The 15,755-nt window shown below is 43.1% G+C and overlaps 1 protein-coding gene across 5 annotated transcripts in view; it reads left to right on the plus strand.

Annotated features, from left to right (window-relative positions):
* Window positions 1-15,755, plus strand: part of ap4b1 (adaptor related protein complex 4 subunit beta 1) — a 29,982-nt gene that overhangs the window by 2,424 nt on the left and 11,803 nt on the right. For all 5 annotated transcript variants that reach the window (XM_071473358.1, XM_071473357.1, XM_071473359.1 and 2 more), the window contains 11 exons: window positions 397-621; window positions 725-855; window positions 2,794-2,941; window positions 5,890-6,175; window positions 7,059-7,157; window positions 8,700-8,811; window positions 9,429-9,512; window positions 10,297-10,400; window positions 12,058-12,265; window positions 12,338-12,652; window positions 14,384-14,536. In XM_071473358.1, coding sequence (XP_071329459.1) covers window positions 397-621; window positions 725-855; window positions 2,794-2,941; window positions 5,890-6,175; window positions 7,059-7,157; window positions 8,700-8,811; window positions 9,429-9,512; window positions 10,297-10,400; window positions 12,058-12,265; window positions 12,338-12,652; window positions 14,384-14,536 — 1,865 coding nt within the window. The remainder of the gene's footprint in view (window positions 1-396; window positions 622-724; window positions 856-2,793; window positions 2,942-5,889; window positions 6,176-7,058; window positions 7,158-8,699; window positions 8,812-9,428; window positions 9,513-10,296; window positions 10,401-12,057; window positions 12,266-12,337; window positions 12,653-14,383; window positions 14,537-15,755) is intronic.

Here is a 15,755-nt window from a genome sequence, read left to right on the forward strand (position 1 = left end):
ATCTGTGCTTTGTGTAAATTAGTAAATGTCAGGATGATAAGAGTCACATTTAACTCCCACACCACTGTGTATAAGTGGAGCCGAACTTAACCATTATCACGGCTGCAGAGGGTTGATTTTACTAATGCATGATCTGTTCATGTCTGTGTGGAGACCAGACCTCCTGTGTTTCAGAAAATAGTCCCTGAAGTCCAAGAATCTGACGGATCTCACGTCCATATTTCACCTTGAGGCCTGAAGCTCTGCTGCAGGGGAACAGCCCTCACTGTTTCACCTCAGCTCCAGTCTGGACTTCCTCACCATTGTAAAGTAAAGTTTTCCATGTTTTATTCATTGTGTCACATTTTCTTTTTTCTGTCTTCTATCACCCCCCCCCCCCCCCCCCCCCCCCTCCAGGGCCATGTCACAGGGTGTGGATGTATCGGGCCTGTTCAGTGAAATGGTAAAAGCGTGTGCCACAGTAGACATAGTCCAGAAGAAACTGGTCTACGTCTTCCTGTGTTCCTACGCCGCTTTAAACCCGGAGCTGTCTCTGCTGGTCATCAACACGCTGAGGAAAGACTGTCAGGATCCAAACCCCATGGTCCGCAGCCTGGCCCTGAGGAACATGACCAACCTCAGGTGAGGTGCTACACACACACGCACACACGCACACACTCTCTGACCTCGGTACTCTCAGCCTGTGACTGTTGGGATGGTCATGCTCCTGATTGTGTGTGTGCAGGTTACCCAGTCTGGTGGAGTACGTGGAGCAGCCTCTGACAGCAGGACTGAGGGACCGAGCGGCCTGTGTGCGACGGGTGGCTGTACTGGGCTGGGCCAAACTGCACAATCTCCAAACCAGCTCAGAGATAGGTAGAGTGGATGGATGACTTCACTTTACTTCCTGTTGACGTCCTCTCTGTGACAGGTTTGGAGCTCTGACGTCACCTGTCTGTGAGGTGCATGGAGACGAGGCAGAGAGGAACAGACAGAGTTTTTATCGGTGTCATCAGACGACACTTTGATAAAGAATATCGTAGATGGTTTTCAGAGCGACCTCACAGTCAGATGCAGGGATGTGGAAAAACACTTGAGGAACCATTGAACCTGCAGCTTCACATTCACAGCTGCAGCACCGAGTTGTGTTAATGTCTGAAGCTTTTTGAATTCCCCCGTTCAGATTCTTCGTTCACACCGAACCAGTGAACCCTCCAACTCACAACTCTACTGGCGTCAGGATTCAGATTGTACAGATGTACCTAATAAAGTGGCCACTGAGTGTAAGGTAGAAGATGAGGGGAGGGACGGTCTGTAGAGGCCCAACTTCAAGTTGACCTCTGGTGACCACTGACAGGTCAAGCTGACCATGCAGAGACTGGAACGATCTGGTTCTGTGTGTTAACGGTTCCTAAACTGATCTGATCTTCATTCGAGTCACACGCACAAACACAATATTCTTAAGATAATTACACACAAACAATTCTAACCTCTGTGTCTTCACTGAACAGTCATTAAAGATCCTCAGTGCTGTGGAAACAGTCAGTGAAACTTGGATTTAATAAGTGTTGACCCTGAACCAGCTCCTCAGCAGCTGCTGGTCAGAGCTGCTCAGTGTTCAGGACGAGGTCTGGACTGTTCTTCTGACACAGCTGCTTCACACACATAATGAAAACTTCAGGCTGAACTAGTTTCACTGCGTCTGGATCTATAACAGCAGAAACTGCTGAAGGATCTAAATCCACAGTTCTGTTCAGATAAATGTCCTCGAGTGATGTCACTTGAGTCAGAGTGCGCTTAATTAGCTGTATACAAGCATTAGTATGTGACTCCCTGTACGGTGCACATTGCATTGTGGGTAATGCAGGGTGCAGGTTTGAGGAGGAATAAATCGACAGTTTTCTGTCTTCTCCTGATTCGTCACTTGGTGGTTGAACATCAGAGTTGTTTGTGTATAACAGACACGTCCCTTTAACGAGTGCAGTAAACGATGGAAACACATCAGCAGTTACTGTTATTGAATAAAGAATAAGGACGGAGTCAGTAAGAAGACTGTGTTTTCTAATCTGACTCAGGTCGGTTCATTTTTTAATATTTATACACAGAAACACAGAAATAAAACATTACACCATTATAACAGGTGTAGACTGAAGCTACAGCTCTCTACACGTCCTCTCTACATAACGGTACATGAACATCGTCACCTCAGTTAAAACAGAGAAAAACTTTTCACCACTGACATTAAACTCTATACTATTAAAAAAAGACTTTCACTGCTACATTTATTCAATTCAATTCAATTTTATTTGTATAGCGCCAAATCATAATATACATTATCTCAAGGCACTTTACAGGGTTTATGCAAAGTTAATGATCATAACTCAGTTATATATTTAATTAACTCCGTATTTTTGAACATTTTAAATTTACCAAATGAACTCCATCAACTTTTTATATTTGTCCTCATCCTTGTTTTTTTTTTTTTTATGTTCTTATTCTCCTCAGTTCACACTGACTCAAACAACCTCTGAACACAGTCTGGAGTCAATTAGTTTCCACTTTGTACTTTAAAGGATATTAATGAATGAATAGTGGTTTGGTTGGTTCATGATAATCTGACTGACTGATGATCCTCAGTTTTCCTCTGCTGAGCTGTCTGGTAATGTGACAGAGCAGTGTGCTGTGTGTAGGGATTTCTGGTTTAAAATGTGTTTTGCTTTGTGCAACAATTTTCGACAATTTTCTTTTAACTCTAAGTTTCCAGTTATTGTTGAATATCTTTTCACCCTCACCTCTCGTTCACGGTTCCTCCAGATGCTGCAGTGGTGAACGAGCTGTACAGCCTGCTGAGGGACCCGGACCCCGTGGTGATGGTGAACTGCCTCCGAGCCCTGGAGGAGATCCTGAAGGAGGAGGGAGGAGTCGCCATCAACAAACCCATCACCCATCACCTCCTCAACAGGTCAGAGTCAGAGCCGCAGAGTCACGTGGTGAAATGAAGGAAGTTTAAACATGTGCTTGATAAATGTTTAGAGGTGACGTTCATGTTGATGATGGAGGCAGCTGGTGTCTCCGTACACACCCAGACCTCTGCCACAGTGCAGCAGCTATAATCCTGTACCTGCTGCGTTTCCTCCTCCTGTCTGATCTGAGGAGGAGTCACAGGAGATACAAGCAAACAGACATGAGGTCATGGGCTGATCAGTGAGTCATTAGTTAATTTGAAATTAAACATCACACATGTGACAGTAGTGATGAAAGGGTTGTCTCACTGGCTAAATAAACAGACAGTTTTTCTCCCAGGTCTTTGTGGAGCCGCTCCTCTGTTGTAGAAGATGCAGGTGTTTTGTGATACTGATGCTGAGGCAGCAGCAGCAGCACAGTTTTTCTGAAGCCAGTATTTTCTAACGGCTTTTTTACCTGCTGCCAACACAGTCTTTAGGGGATACTGTAAATGCCATCTTTACGCAGCCCATCGGGAATCTGTCCAATACAGAGGGATGTGAACGTTGTACTGATGTTAAAACTCAGGGTGTTTGTTGCTTCGTCCTTCCAGAGACTGAAGAGAAGGACGAGCATGATTGACACGTTCCCTCCAGCTGCAGAGCTGAGAGCAGCTTTATTTAACTTCTGATAAAAAAAGCATTTTTCTAAGAGAAATCTCTCCAGATTCTGGAGTTGCAGAATTTCCCATCATGTAACCTCAGTTATTTCAGTGTCCCATCGTCGTCATCTGTATTCAGTGATGTGATGTCTGACCTGCTTCTGAGACCTGCATTGCTCCCTGAGTTGTGAGGGTCAATGAGTATATGAATCAGAACTGTTCTCTTGGATTAGAAGCTTTTACCTTCTTACAAAAAGTAATCGTTGACCTGTAAATACCTGTAAAAGTCCCCCTCACCTGTGTGTCTGACATAAACCATCAATTAAACTACTGGTGACAGTCCTTCATATGGAGGTGATGCCAAAAAACATCCACTGTCTGTATCTGATGCTGGTGTAAAGTCAGGTTCATGTGCAGAAGATAGATACAGATATGTTCAAATCAGGATCAGGATCAGAATCAGGATCAGGATCAGGATCAGAATACTTAATTGATCCCCAGGGGTAAATTTGGTTGCATAACAGTTGCTGCCTCAAGAATAGAAATGTAACAGCAAAAAACAGAGAATAAGAAATGACATTAAGAAGATAAAAAGATGAAATATTACATGAAATGTAAATACATGTCTTATACCATGATATATTCATAAAAAATATAAATATGTAAAGACATGTTCCACTATTATTGAAAGGAAATATGGAGATATCGTTACCGTATTAGATCCCTGCTCAGAGTGAAGTGTGTGGTGCATCTTTTTACATGTGTTTCCTGAGTAAATGCAAACAAGAGCCTTAATCTGCAGAGTCTGTCTCTCTGTATAAAACCATCCACCGCTCATCTACAGACACTTAATCAAATCACAGCAGCCAAATTGCTTCCTGACTGATTTAGCCGCTAAGCCAGTGTTTTCTAAAGATGCTTCACATCAGTTTAAACCCACAGGCTGGAAATTTACAGGAAGCTTCTGTTTCCTTTTGGATGTTTTGTCTCTGTGTTTCCAGAGGAACTGTTTTCTAGTTTTTGATTTAAAGTCAGGATGAACATCAAAAACAGAATTTGTTGTTGAACACACAGTGATGGAAAGTGGATGAACTCACAAACTCTACTTGAAGGATCAGTTTGACATTAATGGAAAATACAAATTTTCTTTAATTTCACACAAATCAGGATAAAATACAAGTAAAAGCAAACAATCGTGATGAAAATGGGACACACCAATAAGCTTCAGTCACTGTGCAAATACAGTTTCAGTTTCCTCAGGCCTTAAGAAGAAAAACTCAATGGTCCAAACATGAATTCAAGAGATGAGCTACACAATCAGAAATAAATGGAACTCATTCTCTTTCTCACTGAGAGTTCGATGACTGAATGAATGACACCGTCGTGTCTGTCCGATAAATATAAACAGCAAACCTGTGTCACCTGTGTCCTCAGGTAAAAACCAGCAGGGATCGAACCTCAGTGCTTAATGCACAGACTGAATTAGTTTGATATTATTGACAATCAAAGACAACTCATCAATCGATACCAAGTTTCAATACCTAAGATTAAATGAGTAAATCAGTGAACCAATCAGCATGCAGCATTCTTGGACAAAGATCTAATAATGCTTCTGATTGGCTGATTGTTTACACAAACACATTTGAGTGTCTGAAGAGACAGAGCTTAAAAATAAAACTACAGTAAAACTAAACTGTGTTACTTTTAATGTGTGTTGTAATTTTGTTTTGATAAAACTGGAAATCAAACATTTCTGAACGATATCCAGCCCCAACTGACTCTTCTTCATTTCTCTACTTGACTCTTAAATCTTGTTTGTTTCATCTGAATAAAAACTACAGGTTGTTTATGAGTTGATACTGTTTTATTTGCTCTGATGTGCTGGACTAGTTCTTAGCTGGGAGCAGTGACTTCCTCAGCTAACTCATGCTAACTCACGCTAACATGTCATCACAGATATGAGAGGAAATGAAGTGTTTCACATGATGTCAGATTTTTCTTTTAAAGGATAATGTTTGAGATATTCTGTGTTTTTCTTACTGTAAATAAATCCAATGAAAAGATCGACAACAGCAACACTTTCCTTCTTCTCCACCCTGACTGTGGCGCTCAGCCCCAAACCCGCTGCTTCCTGCTGAAGAAGAGGAAGAGTTTCCTCAGTGAACTGTCAGACAGAAGTGTGTCAGAGGAGTCACAGGGCCGCAGCGTTTCATGACACCAACATTTAACACATGTAAACATGTGGCCATGTGTGCTCAGGATTTTGCTCGCAGACACTTTGTGAACTCGGTTCGTGTCTGTTCCAGGCTGAAGGACTGTGACATCTGGGGTCAGTGTGAGGTGCTGAGAATCCTTCAGCGCTACCGGCCTCAGTCCGAGGACGAGCTCTTCGACATCCTGTCCCTGCTGGATGCATCCCTGGTCAGCCCCCACCCCCCGGTCATGGCTGCCACGCTCAGCCTCTTCCTCAGCCTCTGCTCCGGCCTGCCTGCCGTCACTCTGGCGGCCCTGGAGCGGGTGCGTGGGCCCCTGCTGGCCTCCTGTGGGAGTGTGTCCAGAGAGATGAGGTTCAGCGCTCTCTGCCACATACAGGTCAGTGTGATAAGTTCAAGTTCCACTGACTTCAGGAGAGACACAGGAGATAATAGTTTCACCATCAATAATCACCATCTTCAGATTATTTTCTCGTTGAATTGATTAATACTAAATGTCAGAAATCAGTGAAACAAACCCTCCCAGTTCGTCTGCTGTTCTCAACCAACAGAGCCAAACACAAACACACTAAGTTCATTATCACATGAGGAAATCCTCACAATATATAATATATTAAAAATGTCATAAATCATTAACTGACTGTGGAAGTAGTTGTCATCAAGTGATCATATCCACGTATAAATATTTGTACCTGCCCTTTGTACCTGTCACACACACACACACACATATATATATATACTTATACAACTGTCTGCACATGACAGTGTAAGTAGGTCACATTCATGGGGCCAGTGGACTAATCTGATGTGTAAACAGGTTAAACTACCACATCCAAATATGAGGTCAGCACTTCATACAATTACAGAGTCGACCTGTTACAATACGGCACACAAACCTTTTGTCTCCGGCTCTTTACTAATTAAATAGAAGCTCAGAGGAAATGACATCACAGGACAACACAGGACTCTCATTCCTGGGACAAAACCCAACATCAGTTAGAAACATGAAGACTGAAGTTTGTATTTACCACGTTGTGACAACATAAAGAAGTTTGATGCCACTGTAAAAAATGCAAACTGAGCACGGCCAGGTAGCTCAGTCACCTCAGTATTACTGTACATGCTGTTACTGTATTGAATGTTATCATTGTTGCTGTGTCTCAGAGTTTATTGTTCTTGGTTGTGTGTGTTGTGGATGAAGTGTGTGTATGAAAAGACCACTGAATAACACATTGACGAGCTGTATTTTTGTCCTTCCCTAGTTGCTGTTGCGTTCCCTCCCCGGCCTGATGGGGGCGCACTACAAGCGTTTCTTCTGTGGCTACGCTGAGCCGGCCTACATCAAGCAAAGGAAGATGCAGGTTTGACTCACTGTTGCAGTTATTGTGACCTCTCGCTCTCTTTTTTTATTCTGTATTCTGTTGTTCTTTCTAATCTTGGAACACGTATGGTGTGATTTCCTGTTTTTGTTAATAAAGTTATATTGTACAACTAAAAGTATAGTTGATATAAATTATGCCATACACTTCCCTCTGTAGCAGATTCTAGGTCACAGCAGGTTCATGTTTTTCTTTTGGGGCATTTTTGCTCCTCTTACACAGGACAGTAGAGAGAGACAGGAAGGGTCAGAGTACCGCTCGTGTCCCAACCCCCCCGTCCACCAGGTCGCCCCAGGTTCATGGGGCTGGATTCTTTTTCTCTGGTGTCATAAAGAGCTCAGGAAGAAACAACTGATCATAAACTTTGTTACTTTTATTAGATATAGATCTACTGCATGTTATCAATAATGATTAACAGGTACAAGCGTCTTATATAACAAGATGTTATAATGTTAAAAGTTCACAGTGTGATACGACCACAGAGACCACAGTTTGAAATAAAATCCCTGTGCTCACGTGCTAACACACGTGTTACCATGGTTACCAAATGATTTGAATAAATGTATAAAAGGCCCCATCCAGTCTAAAGGTAGATGTCCATGTGTTTGTGATTATAAAGCAGGTCTAGGTTCTATATTAATACTGTGAAAGTATCAAAGCCTCAGTCCACAGAGAAATGCACACAGCCTGTATTCAGACACTGAGCCTTAAAACCAGCCGTCAGGACTTCTGGAACTTTGTGATGTCACAACTAAGCCGTCACTGCCCTCAGCCACGCCCCAAGCCCCGCCCACCTGGACCCACCATCCAACCTTGCAGGATTTGGTTTCTCTGAGTGTTTACCTGAAATCTGCTATATTTTTATTGGCTCACTCAAAAAACAGTCAGCCAATCAGAAGAGAGGCTCTCCTCTGATTGGCTGGCTGTTTTGTGATTGGCTGACTGACCTGTTGTTACCAGAGCTCCAGAGAGAAGCCTGAGAGAGGAGATGTAAAACTACACTGAGATGGTTTTTGGTTCTTAAACCACAGATTTATCTTCTGATGGAGATCAACACTTCAGATAAAACACAGGAGAAGTTAAAATCTGGAGCTTTAAGACATAGATAAGATCAGAAACAAACGTTTGGACAAATTTTCTTTATTAAGCTCATGGAGGTGACATCTGGACCACAGTAAAACCTGGAACAGTTTATTAAGAGTTTTACTTTAACCATTTTAAAAAATGATTAATCCCCAAAGATCAACTAAAAGATTGTTTTCTGAAATATATAGGAGTGTGACCACACACCTGGATAGTAAAGTGGAAGAACAGCAGGTGTTCTTCACTCAAGCTTAAAAAGGTTCATGAAGTGTACGACTCATCCTGATCCGTACTAGAGACTCCAGGTCCCAGGATGTCTCTGCCTCTTTTGACCCCCTCTGTTGACCTCCAGCTTTATGTAGGCGCAGCACTGAATCACTGCCCACAGCAGCAGCCTCTCAGTGCTCTAATAACAGCTGAGCTGCTGCTGTTGTGTTGCAGGTGCTGGTGGAGCTGGTGAATGACGAGAACGTAGCGATGTTACTGGACGAGCTGAGAGGATACTGCACCGATGTCAACACTGACACTGCCCATGCTGCAATCTCAGCCATAGGTAAACACACACACACACCCATGCACACTATTATTATTATTATCAGTATAACGCATGAGCATGCAGACACTCCCAAGACAAACATGTCCAGACAGTCGCTCTATTTTTCAGGCCCACACAAACACACTTACACTCATGGCCATGTTTCTATGGCTGCATTACCTGTGCACTACAAACCCTGCATGTCCATTAATTTCCTGTCAAACACCACTTCCCTCTAATGCAAAGGTCAACATTCTCCACAGAGACACAAAGTCTGTTGTTTCAGTGGAGTTGTTCTTTAAACCTCCGTGTTCTCCTGTGTTCTCCTGTGTTCTCCTGTGTTCTCCTGTGTTCTCCTGTGTTCTCCTGCATTCTCTTGTGTTCTCCTGTGTTCTCCTGTGTTCTCCTGTGTTGTTCTGTGTCCTCCTGTGTCGTCCTGTTTCGTCCTGTGTTCTCATGTGTTCTCATGTGTTCTCATGTGTTCTCCTGTGTCGTCCTGTGTTCTTCTGTGTTCTCCTGTGTCCTCCTGTGTCCTCCTGTGTCCTCCTGTGTCGTCCTGTTTCGTCCTGTGTCCTCCTGTGTCCTCCTGTGTCCTCCTGTGTTCTCCTGTGTCGTCCTGTCTGGACCGAGTGCAGGTCGTATTGGGCGGAGCTACAGCGACAAATGTCTAGAGATCCTGACTGGACTCCTGGGGCTCAAACAGGAGCACATCACTTCTGGTAAAACTGACCACACGTATTGCATGAAGGCTCGAGCTGATACTCAATAATGTTGTTACCTTCTATATTATTGATATTCAGTATATTCGATAATATTGAATATTATATATGCAATATTTTTTAGAATAGGACACAGTCTGTCCTGCTGCTCACTGTTTTTCTTACTGTACATTGAACCTGTGACATGTGACAAATAAAACTTTAGTGGCAGCGTCACTTATACCTGAAACCTAACATGTAATCATATTATTATATATTGGGCGCTGCAGTGGTGCAGTCGTTAGCACCGTCGCCTTATAGCAACAGGCAGGCGGGGTCCTCCCACGGTCCCACGGTCCAAACACACACAAGTTAACTGCAGACTCCCACTGGGTGTGAATGGTTGATTGCCCTGTGATAGACCCAATGATCACCCAATCCCAGCCGGGATTGGGTGATCACAGCTGGGATTGGGTGAGAGTGAGTCTATCCTCCGGGATTGGCTCCAGACCCCCACGACCCTAAATGGACAAGCAGTATGGCTGATGAATGAATGACTGAATTAGGCAATAATAATGTGGTAATAATAATAGTAACCACAGGAATAATGAATGATGATTTTATATTATTAAAAAAACTGAAACTAGAAATACAACAATATAAGTTTATTATGGACTGCATTGTATTGAAATTAAAAATATATTTTGAATCACCCAGTCTCCCGATACATTCTCCATAACATCTCTCTCTCTCTCTCTCTCTCTCTCTCTCCCTCCCCCCACCCCCACCCCCACCCCCTCCTCAGCCGTGGTGCAGACAATGCGTGACCTGGTGTGGGTGTGTCCTCAGTGTAGTGACACAGTGTGTGTGGCCGTGGAGGGCTGTGAGGAGACGCTGCAGGACAGCCAGGTCAGACGCACCCTGCAAACTTTCACACACAATACGTCTGTGTGTGACCGGCGCAGAACCTTTGGTTCTCAGCAGCTCACACTCATTAATTATTGTCACTTAGCACCATTACTGATAGGTGTGCTGTTGCACCACAGTTTTTTAGTGGGCATCAGAGGAGGGCTGGGAGCTGAGACTGCTGCCAACTTTTGTCTCAACTGTTTCTCTGATTATGATCCAGACATTCAGGAGGTTTTGACCTGGAGCTGGATTCTCCACAGAGTCTCCTCCTCTCCACAACAACCAGATCAGCTGATCAGAACCAGAAAAACACTGAATCAAGCTGTTTCACATTTAAAGTCAGTGATTGCTCGTCGCTCTTCAGTGACACAGGACGTCTCTGATTGGCTGGAGTGGAGCTGTCTAACATTTCCTCAGCTTGTTTCTCTGACAACTTCAGATCTAAAATCCTTCATCTGGTTCAGACACAGACCTGAAAACCACCAAGGAGGAGAAAGAGGATCTGAAAATGTGACGTAATGTAATGTGGAAAGGTTATACATTATAACTTTAAAGAAAACCAGCAAGAATAACAGCAGTATGAGAAGTACTCAGAAGTACTCAGTACTGCTTTTTATGTCAGTAAAAGATGCAACACCACACTGTCACAAGTACAAGTATGCAGGTAACAATACAAAAGTATTAGCATTGAATATGCTTAAAGTAGCAGAAGTAAAAGTACTCATTATGCAGAATGTGCCATTTCAGAATAATCTCTGGTTTATTTATTACAGGATTATAATTATTGATGGATTCATGTGTGCACCACTTTAATGTTGCAGCTGATAAAAGTGGAGACAATTTACTTTATATACTGCAGGGAAGCTAAAATTACTCCCAGTAATCAGGAGCCTTATCTCATCTTAACCTAAATACTACATCACAATTTATTTGAATTTTTGTGTTATTAATCTGAATATGTAAAGTAACTAGTACCTAAAGTTGTCACATAAATGAGTAGAAATATCTCAAACAGTACCTCAGAATTATACAGTACTTGAGTAAAAGTATTTAGGTACTTCTCTGTGGGACCTGCACCTGTGCTCACGGGGCCTGTTTGCTCTGTATGTTGATTGTGTGCAGGGTTCTCAGTAAATCAGTGTCTTTTTGCTTAATAATTCTCCTGTAATGATGTTTGTCAACCTGCAGGTTCAATAGGACGTATGACTGTGGTAAAAAAGACAGAGGGCTGGTTCCACTTTTTCATGAATGAATAAATGAAATGAAGCTAGAAGTGTGAGCTGTAAACCCTGCCTCTGTTTGCACATGGAAGTACTACTCTGCATGTGGTTCAATGATATGACCAAACCTCGAATGTGTGTTTTTGTAAAATCACAGAGTTATGTTTTCAGTCTGTGTGTATCTCTGAGGTCTGACAAACATGTTGGATCCTTTTCTGTCATAAAACATTAGAGATGTTTGTGGAAGAATTTGAAACCAACGTTGTTTACGTCCATGTTTTCTTGCTATAATATTCTTTCAACGCTGATGAAAATAATAATGTGAGCATCAGCATGACTGTGTGTCACGTCACTCACATCACCACAAAAACCTTTAAACTAGAGCAAAGGTCTGATCAGCCGGAGTAACTCCAGTCCTTCTCCTCGGCCTCCATCAGGGCAGGCAGGCCTTGCTGTGGCTGCTGGGTGTGTATGGGGAGCGAGTCTCCAGCGCCCCCTACACGCTGGAGGTGTTCATCGATGGAGTGAGGAGCGAGGCCTCTCTGGGAGTCAAGATGGAGCTGCTGACGGCCACCATGAGGCTGTTTTTGTGCCGGCCTGCTGAGACACAGGACATGCTTGGAAGACTGCTGCACTACTGCATAGGTAGGTGTGTGTAGGTGTGTGTAAGTGTGTAAGTGTGTAAGAGATGTCATTGTTAACTCTTGTGTTTTCCAGAGGAGGAGACAGACATGTGCGTACGAGACCAGGCACTTCTCTACTACCGCCTGTTGCATTGTGGGATAGAAGAGACACGAAAGGTCCTACAGGGTCGGAGGTCAGACCCGTCCCTGGGTGTTCTCATCGGCCGCCCCACGGAGCCTATCAGCCAATGGGCCGGCAGCTTTAACACTCTGGAGCCTCTCAGGCAGGGCGCCATAGAGGCAGAGTCAGCCAGCAGAGGAAGCCCTGAGCATATGACCTTTGACCCCAAGCCTAACACTGACCTCTCAGACACACTGAACTGCAGCCATGTCCAGATGGTTCATTCAGGTGAGTGAGGACATTAGCAGTGTTCCCTCCTGTGATCTAAGACACTGATGGTATGAATTATTGATAAGCTAAACAGCCAATCAGATTCTGATTTACAGCTAGAGGGAGAATTCTTTTACTTGATTGGCTCATCACTGCACCTCTGTAAAGGACATTGAGTCTTTCTACCATTTTATGAGGGTTTGCAATGTGAACTGCTCCACCGTTGCCATCGTGACAGTACCTGACTCCGCCCCTAACTCCCAGCTAATTAAAAAATGGTCAAAGAAGTGTGGCGTGTGTGGAGCGGAGACTTCAGTGCATGGCATTCTTTAGTGAATTTTGAGGAACAGGGCCCCGGATATGCACTTCTGTCCTCCGTGGGTTTGTTAAGTCATTGAGAGGGAGAAGGTCGAGGTTGATGCCATCTATGCTGCACCAAACGAAAGGAGGGCAAAGAACATAGAGGGACACTTAGTCGACCACACAGGGACATTCTTGAAAATATTGTCAACTAGTCAAGACCAGAATAACCACATGTTTCCCTCCTGAACCTTCAGCTCAGCCACAGGCTCCACTTTGATCTGAGGAAAACAGAGCTCCTACTGTAACCAAAGCCACTGGCTGTAACCTTAGCTTGAGTGGGCGTGGCCTGTGCTGTTGCTATGGCTCTCTCTGGTTGTGGCTAATCGCTTTTGCTATAGCTGTAACTTCCTTGTGACTGTGGTTGTGGAGCCAGACACTGCTGCTATGATTTGAACCTGGTATTTATATTAGATGAGACACAGGTGTGACTGTGCTGCAGGTGTAACAGCACTGAACATAGCAATGGCTTCATCCGTGGGGAAAGAAGGGCCCAAACCAAGGGACTTTATCACTGAACTCCTGCAGGAGGTACTCCCCCGAGAGGACAAACCACCATGGATAGAGCCCACAGGACAGTCGGACAACGAGCCTGACCTCATGAGCCTGATCACGCATGTGATGTACGATGTGTGGAATAAAGTGCAAGAAAGCCCCACCCTATATACTGCTGTACAGCTGGGGAATAGGCTTTGTGTGTGTGTGTGTGTGTGCGTGCGCATGTGCGCATGTGTGCATGTGTGCATGTGTGTGTATGTGTTTGACAATTCAGCTGTGTGTAAGTGAGAGAGAGTGGTGGGTGTTTGTGGCATCACATCTGTTACTACAATTCAATTCAAGTCTACGCTTTCTTGGCACAAACCATAATTTAAAAAATATTAAACCATATTTTTATACTGTCATCAGAGGATTTTATTGCCATTATTATTGTTTTTTTGAACATGTCTGTTATTCATGATGGTTTGGAAACATTTACTGTGTATTTCTCTGCTTAAACAGCTCATAAATACTACCAGGTAAAATTTGACCAGTAACACCACAGATGTTACTTTTTTTCTAATAGGCATTTTAAAAACAGAAAAATGATCTAAATGTGTTTTATTATATTTAGTAGGTCATTATTGAGGATATCATGAAGCCTTGTTTTGATTAGAAAAAGAAAGGTGATACTAAGACTGACAAAGTTTTGGTTTTCAGAGATTAGGGTCCATTTTAATCACAAATGTCTTCTTCTGGCACTCGTCCTAACTCTCAGTCTCCCTCCCACTTCAACCTCATCCTCATTCTCTGTGCTTCTGTTGCATCCTTACCTCCCTCTCTTACTTCCCCTTTCTTCCCTCCCTGCATCCTCCCCTCCTTCCTCTCCTTGTCCTCCCGTGTCCTCTCCAGGCTCAGACAGTGCCGCTCAGTGTACAGACTCCTCTGCTGATGTCCTGGCTTCCAGCGCCACGGCCCCCCTCAGTCTGTCCCTCTCCCCGGCTCTCAGCCCAGAGGAGTTTGAGCGCCTGTGGCTGCGGCGACAGGCTCTGCATGCTGAACAAGGTAATTAAATGGAGAGAGGTTATAGTGTAAACAATCACTGCACATCTCAGAGATACTTTCAAGCTGAAAGCTTCCTCCTCTCAGGCCAGGAGGTGTGTTTGGCAGGAGCAAAGAGGCCTGCTGAGCAATCTGTAGAACAGTCTGAAATCTCCAGTGTGGAATGTATTTAAGTGCATTTACTTGGCAACTGTACACATTTGAGGTACTTGTACTTCACATGAGTATTTTCTGTTAATGCCACTTTATACTTGTACTTGAAAGGGAAATATTGTTCTGTTTACACCAGTGGTTCTCAAACGTTTTCACACCAAGGACCTTTAAATTGACACAAGTTAGACCACGGACCCCCATTTCATAAAACTCCGTCCCAGGGCCCCATCTGATAAGATTTTACTTTTAGATGTTTTATCACAGAAAGTGTAAAAACCCACGACCTAAACAGTCAGACACTCTGTCATTGTTTTACTCCTTGATGAACCCCTGTGGGTCCCTGGACCCCACTTTGAGAACCACTGGTTTAGTTACAAGTTAAGATTTCTGCACACAAAACATATGAATGGCTCATAAAATATGAAACTACTCAATAGTCAACAGTCAACTCAACACATAAATACGTAAGTAATAATGATCCAATATATAACATATAATATATGATAGTATAACATGTCATTTTCTTTTTGAACTACTTTTACTTTTAATCTTTAAATACATTTTCCTGATTATATTTATATACTTTTACCTAATGACGTTTTCAGTGTAGGACTTTTACTGGTATTTTATGTGAGGGTCAGAATACTTCCTCCTCCAGAAATCTTAAAACCTGTGTTAAATATCAGCCAAAGGGGATAAGTGTCAAGTGTGTCTGTTTTGTTTTACTACACCTTAACCTCAATCTGTCAATCTTTGGTGAAAGAGATTCTCATTTTGTTTCATGAGAGACCCCCGAGCACACACAGACTTCCTGCAGGAGAAACAGTCTGCAGGAGCTTTATCATTACACAATTAGATTTTAGTACGAAATCACTTGAATCTTTAAGCTTTTATATTATTACATTGTGTATGTAAAATAGGTGTCACTGTTTTTTCAACATAGGAGTAATGAAAAAAAAAACAAGATTTTCCAGATCAGTTCATGCTTTTACCCATCTCTCTTTGACAGTTTGTAGCTCCTCTAACAACTGTTAATATTGTTCAGTTGATCATTCTGCACAATATTGAG

Source organism: Trachinotus anak, unplaced genomic scaffold (genome assembly GCF_046630095.1).
Source record: "Trachinotus anak isolate AG129_WGS33_773 ecotype Australia unplaced genomic scaffold, CSIRO_AGI_Tana_v1 ptg000051l, whole genome shotgun sequence".
NCBI classification, from domain to species: domain Eukaryota; kingdom Metazoa; phylum Chordata; class Actinopteri; order Carangiformes; family Carangidae; genus Trachinotus; species Trachinotus anak.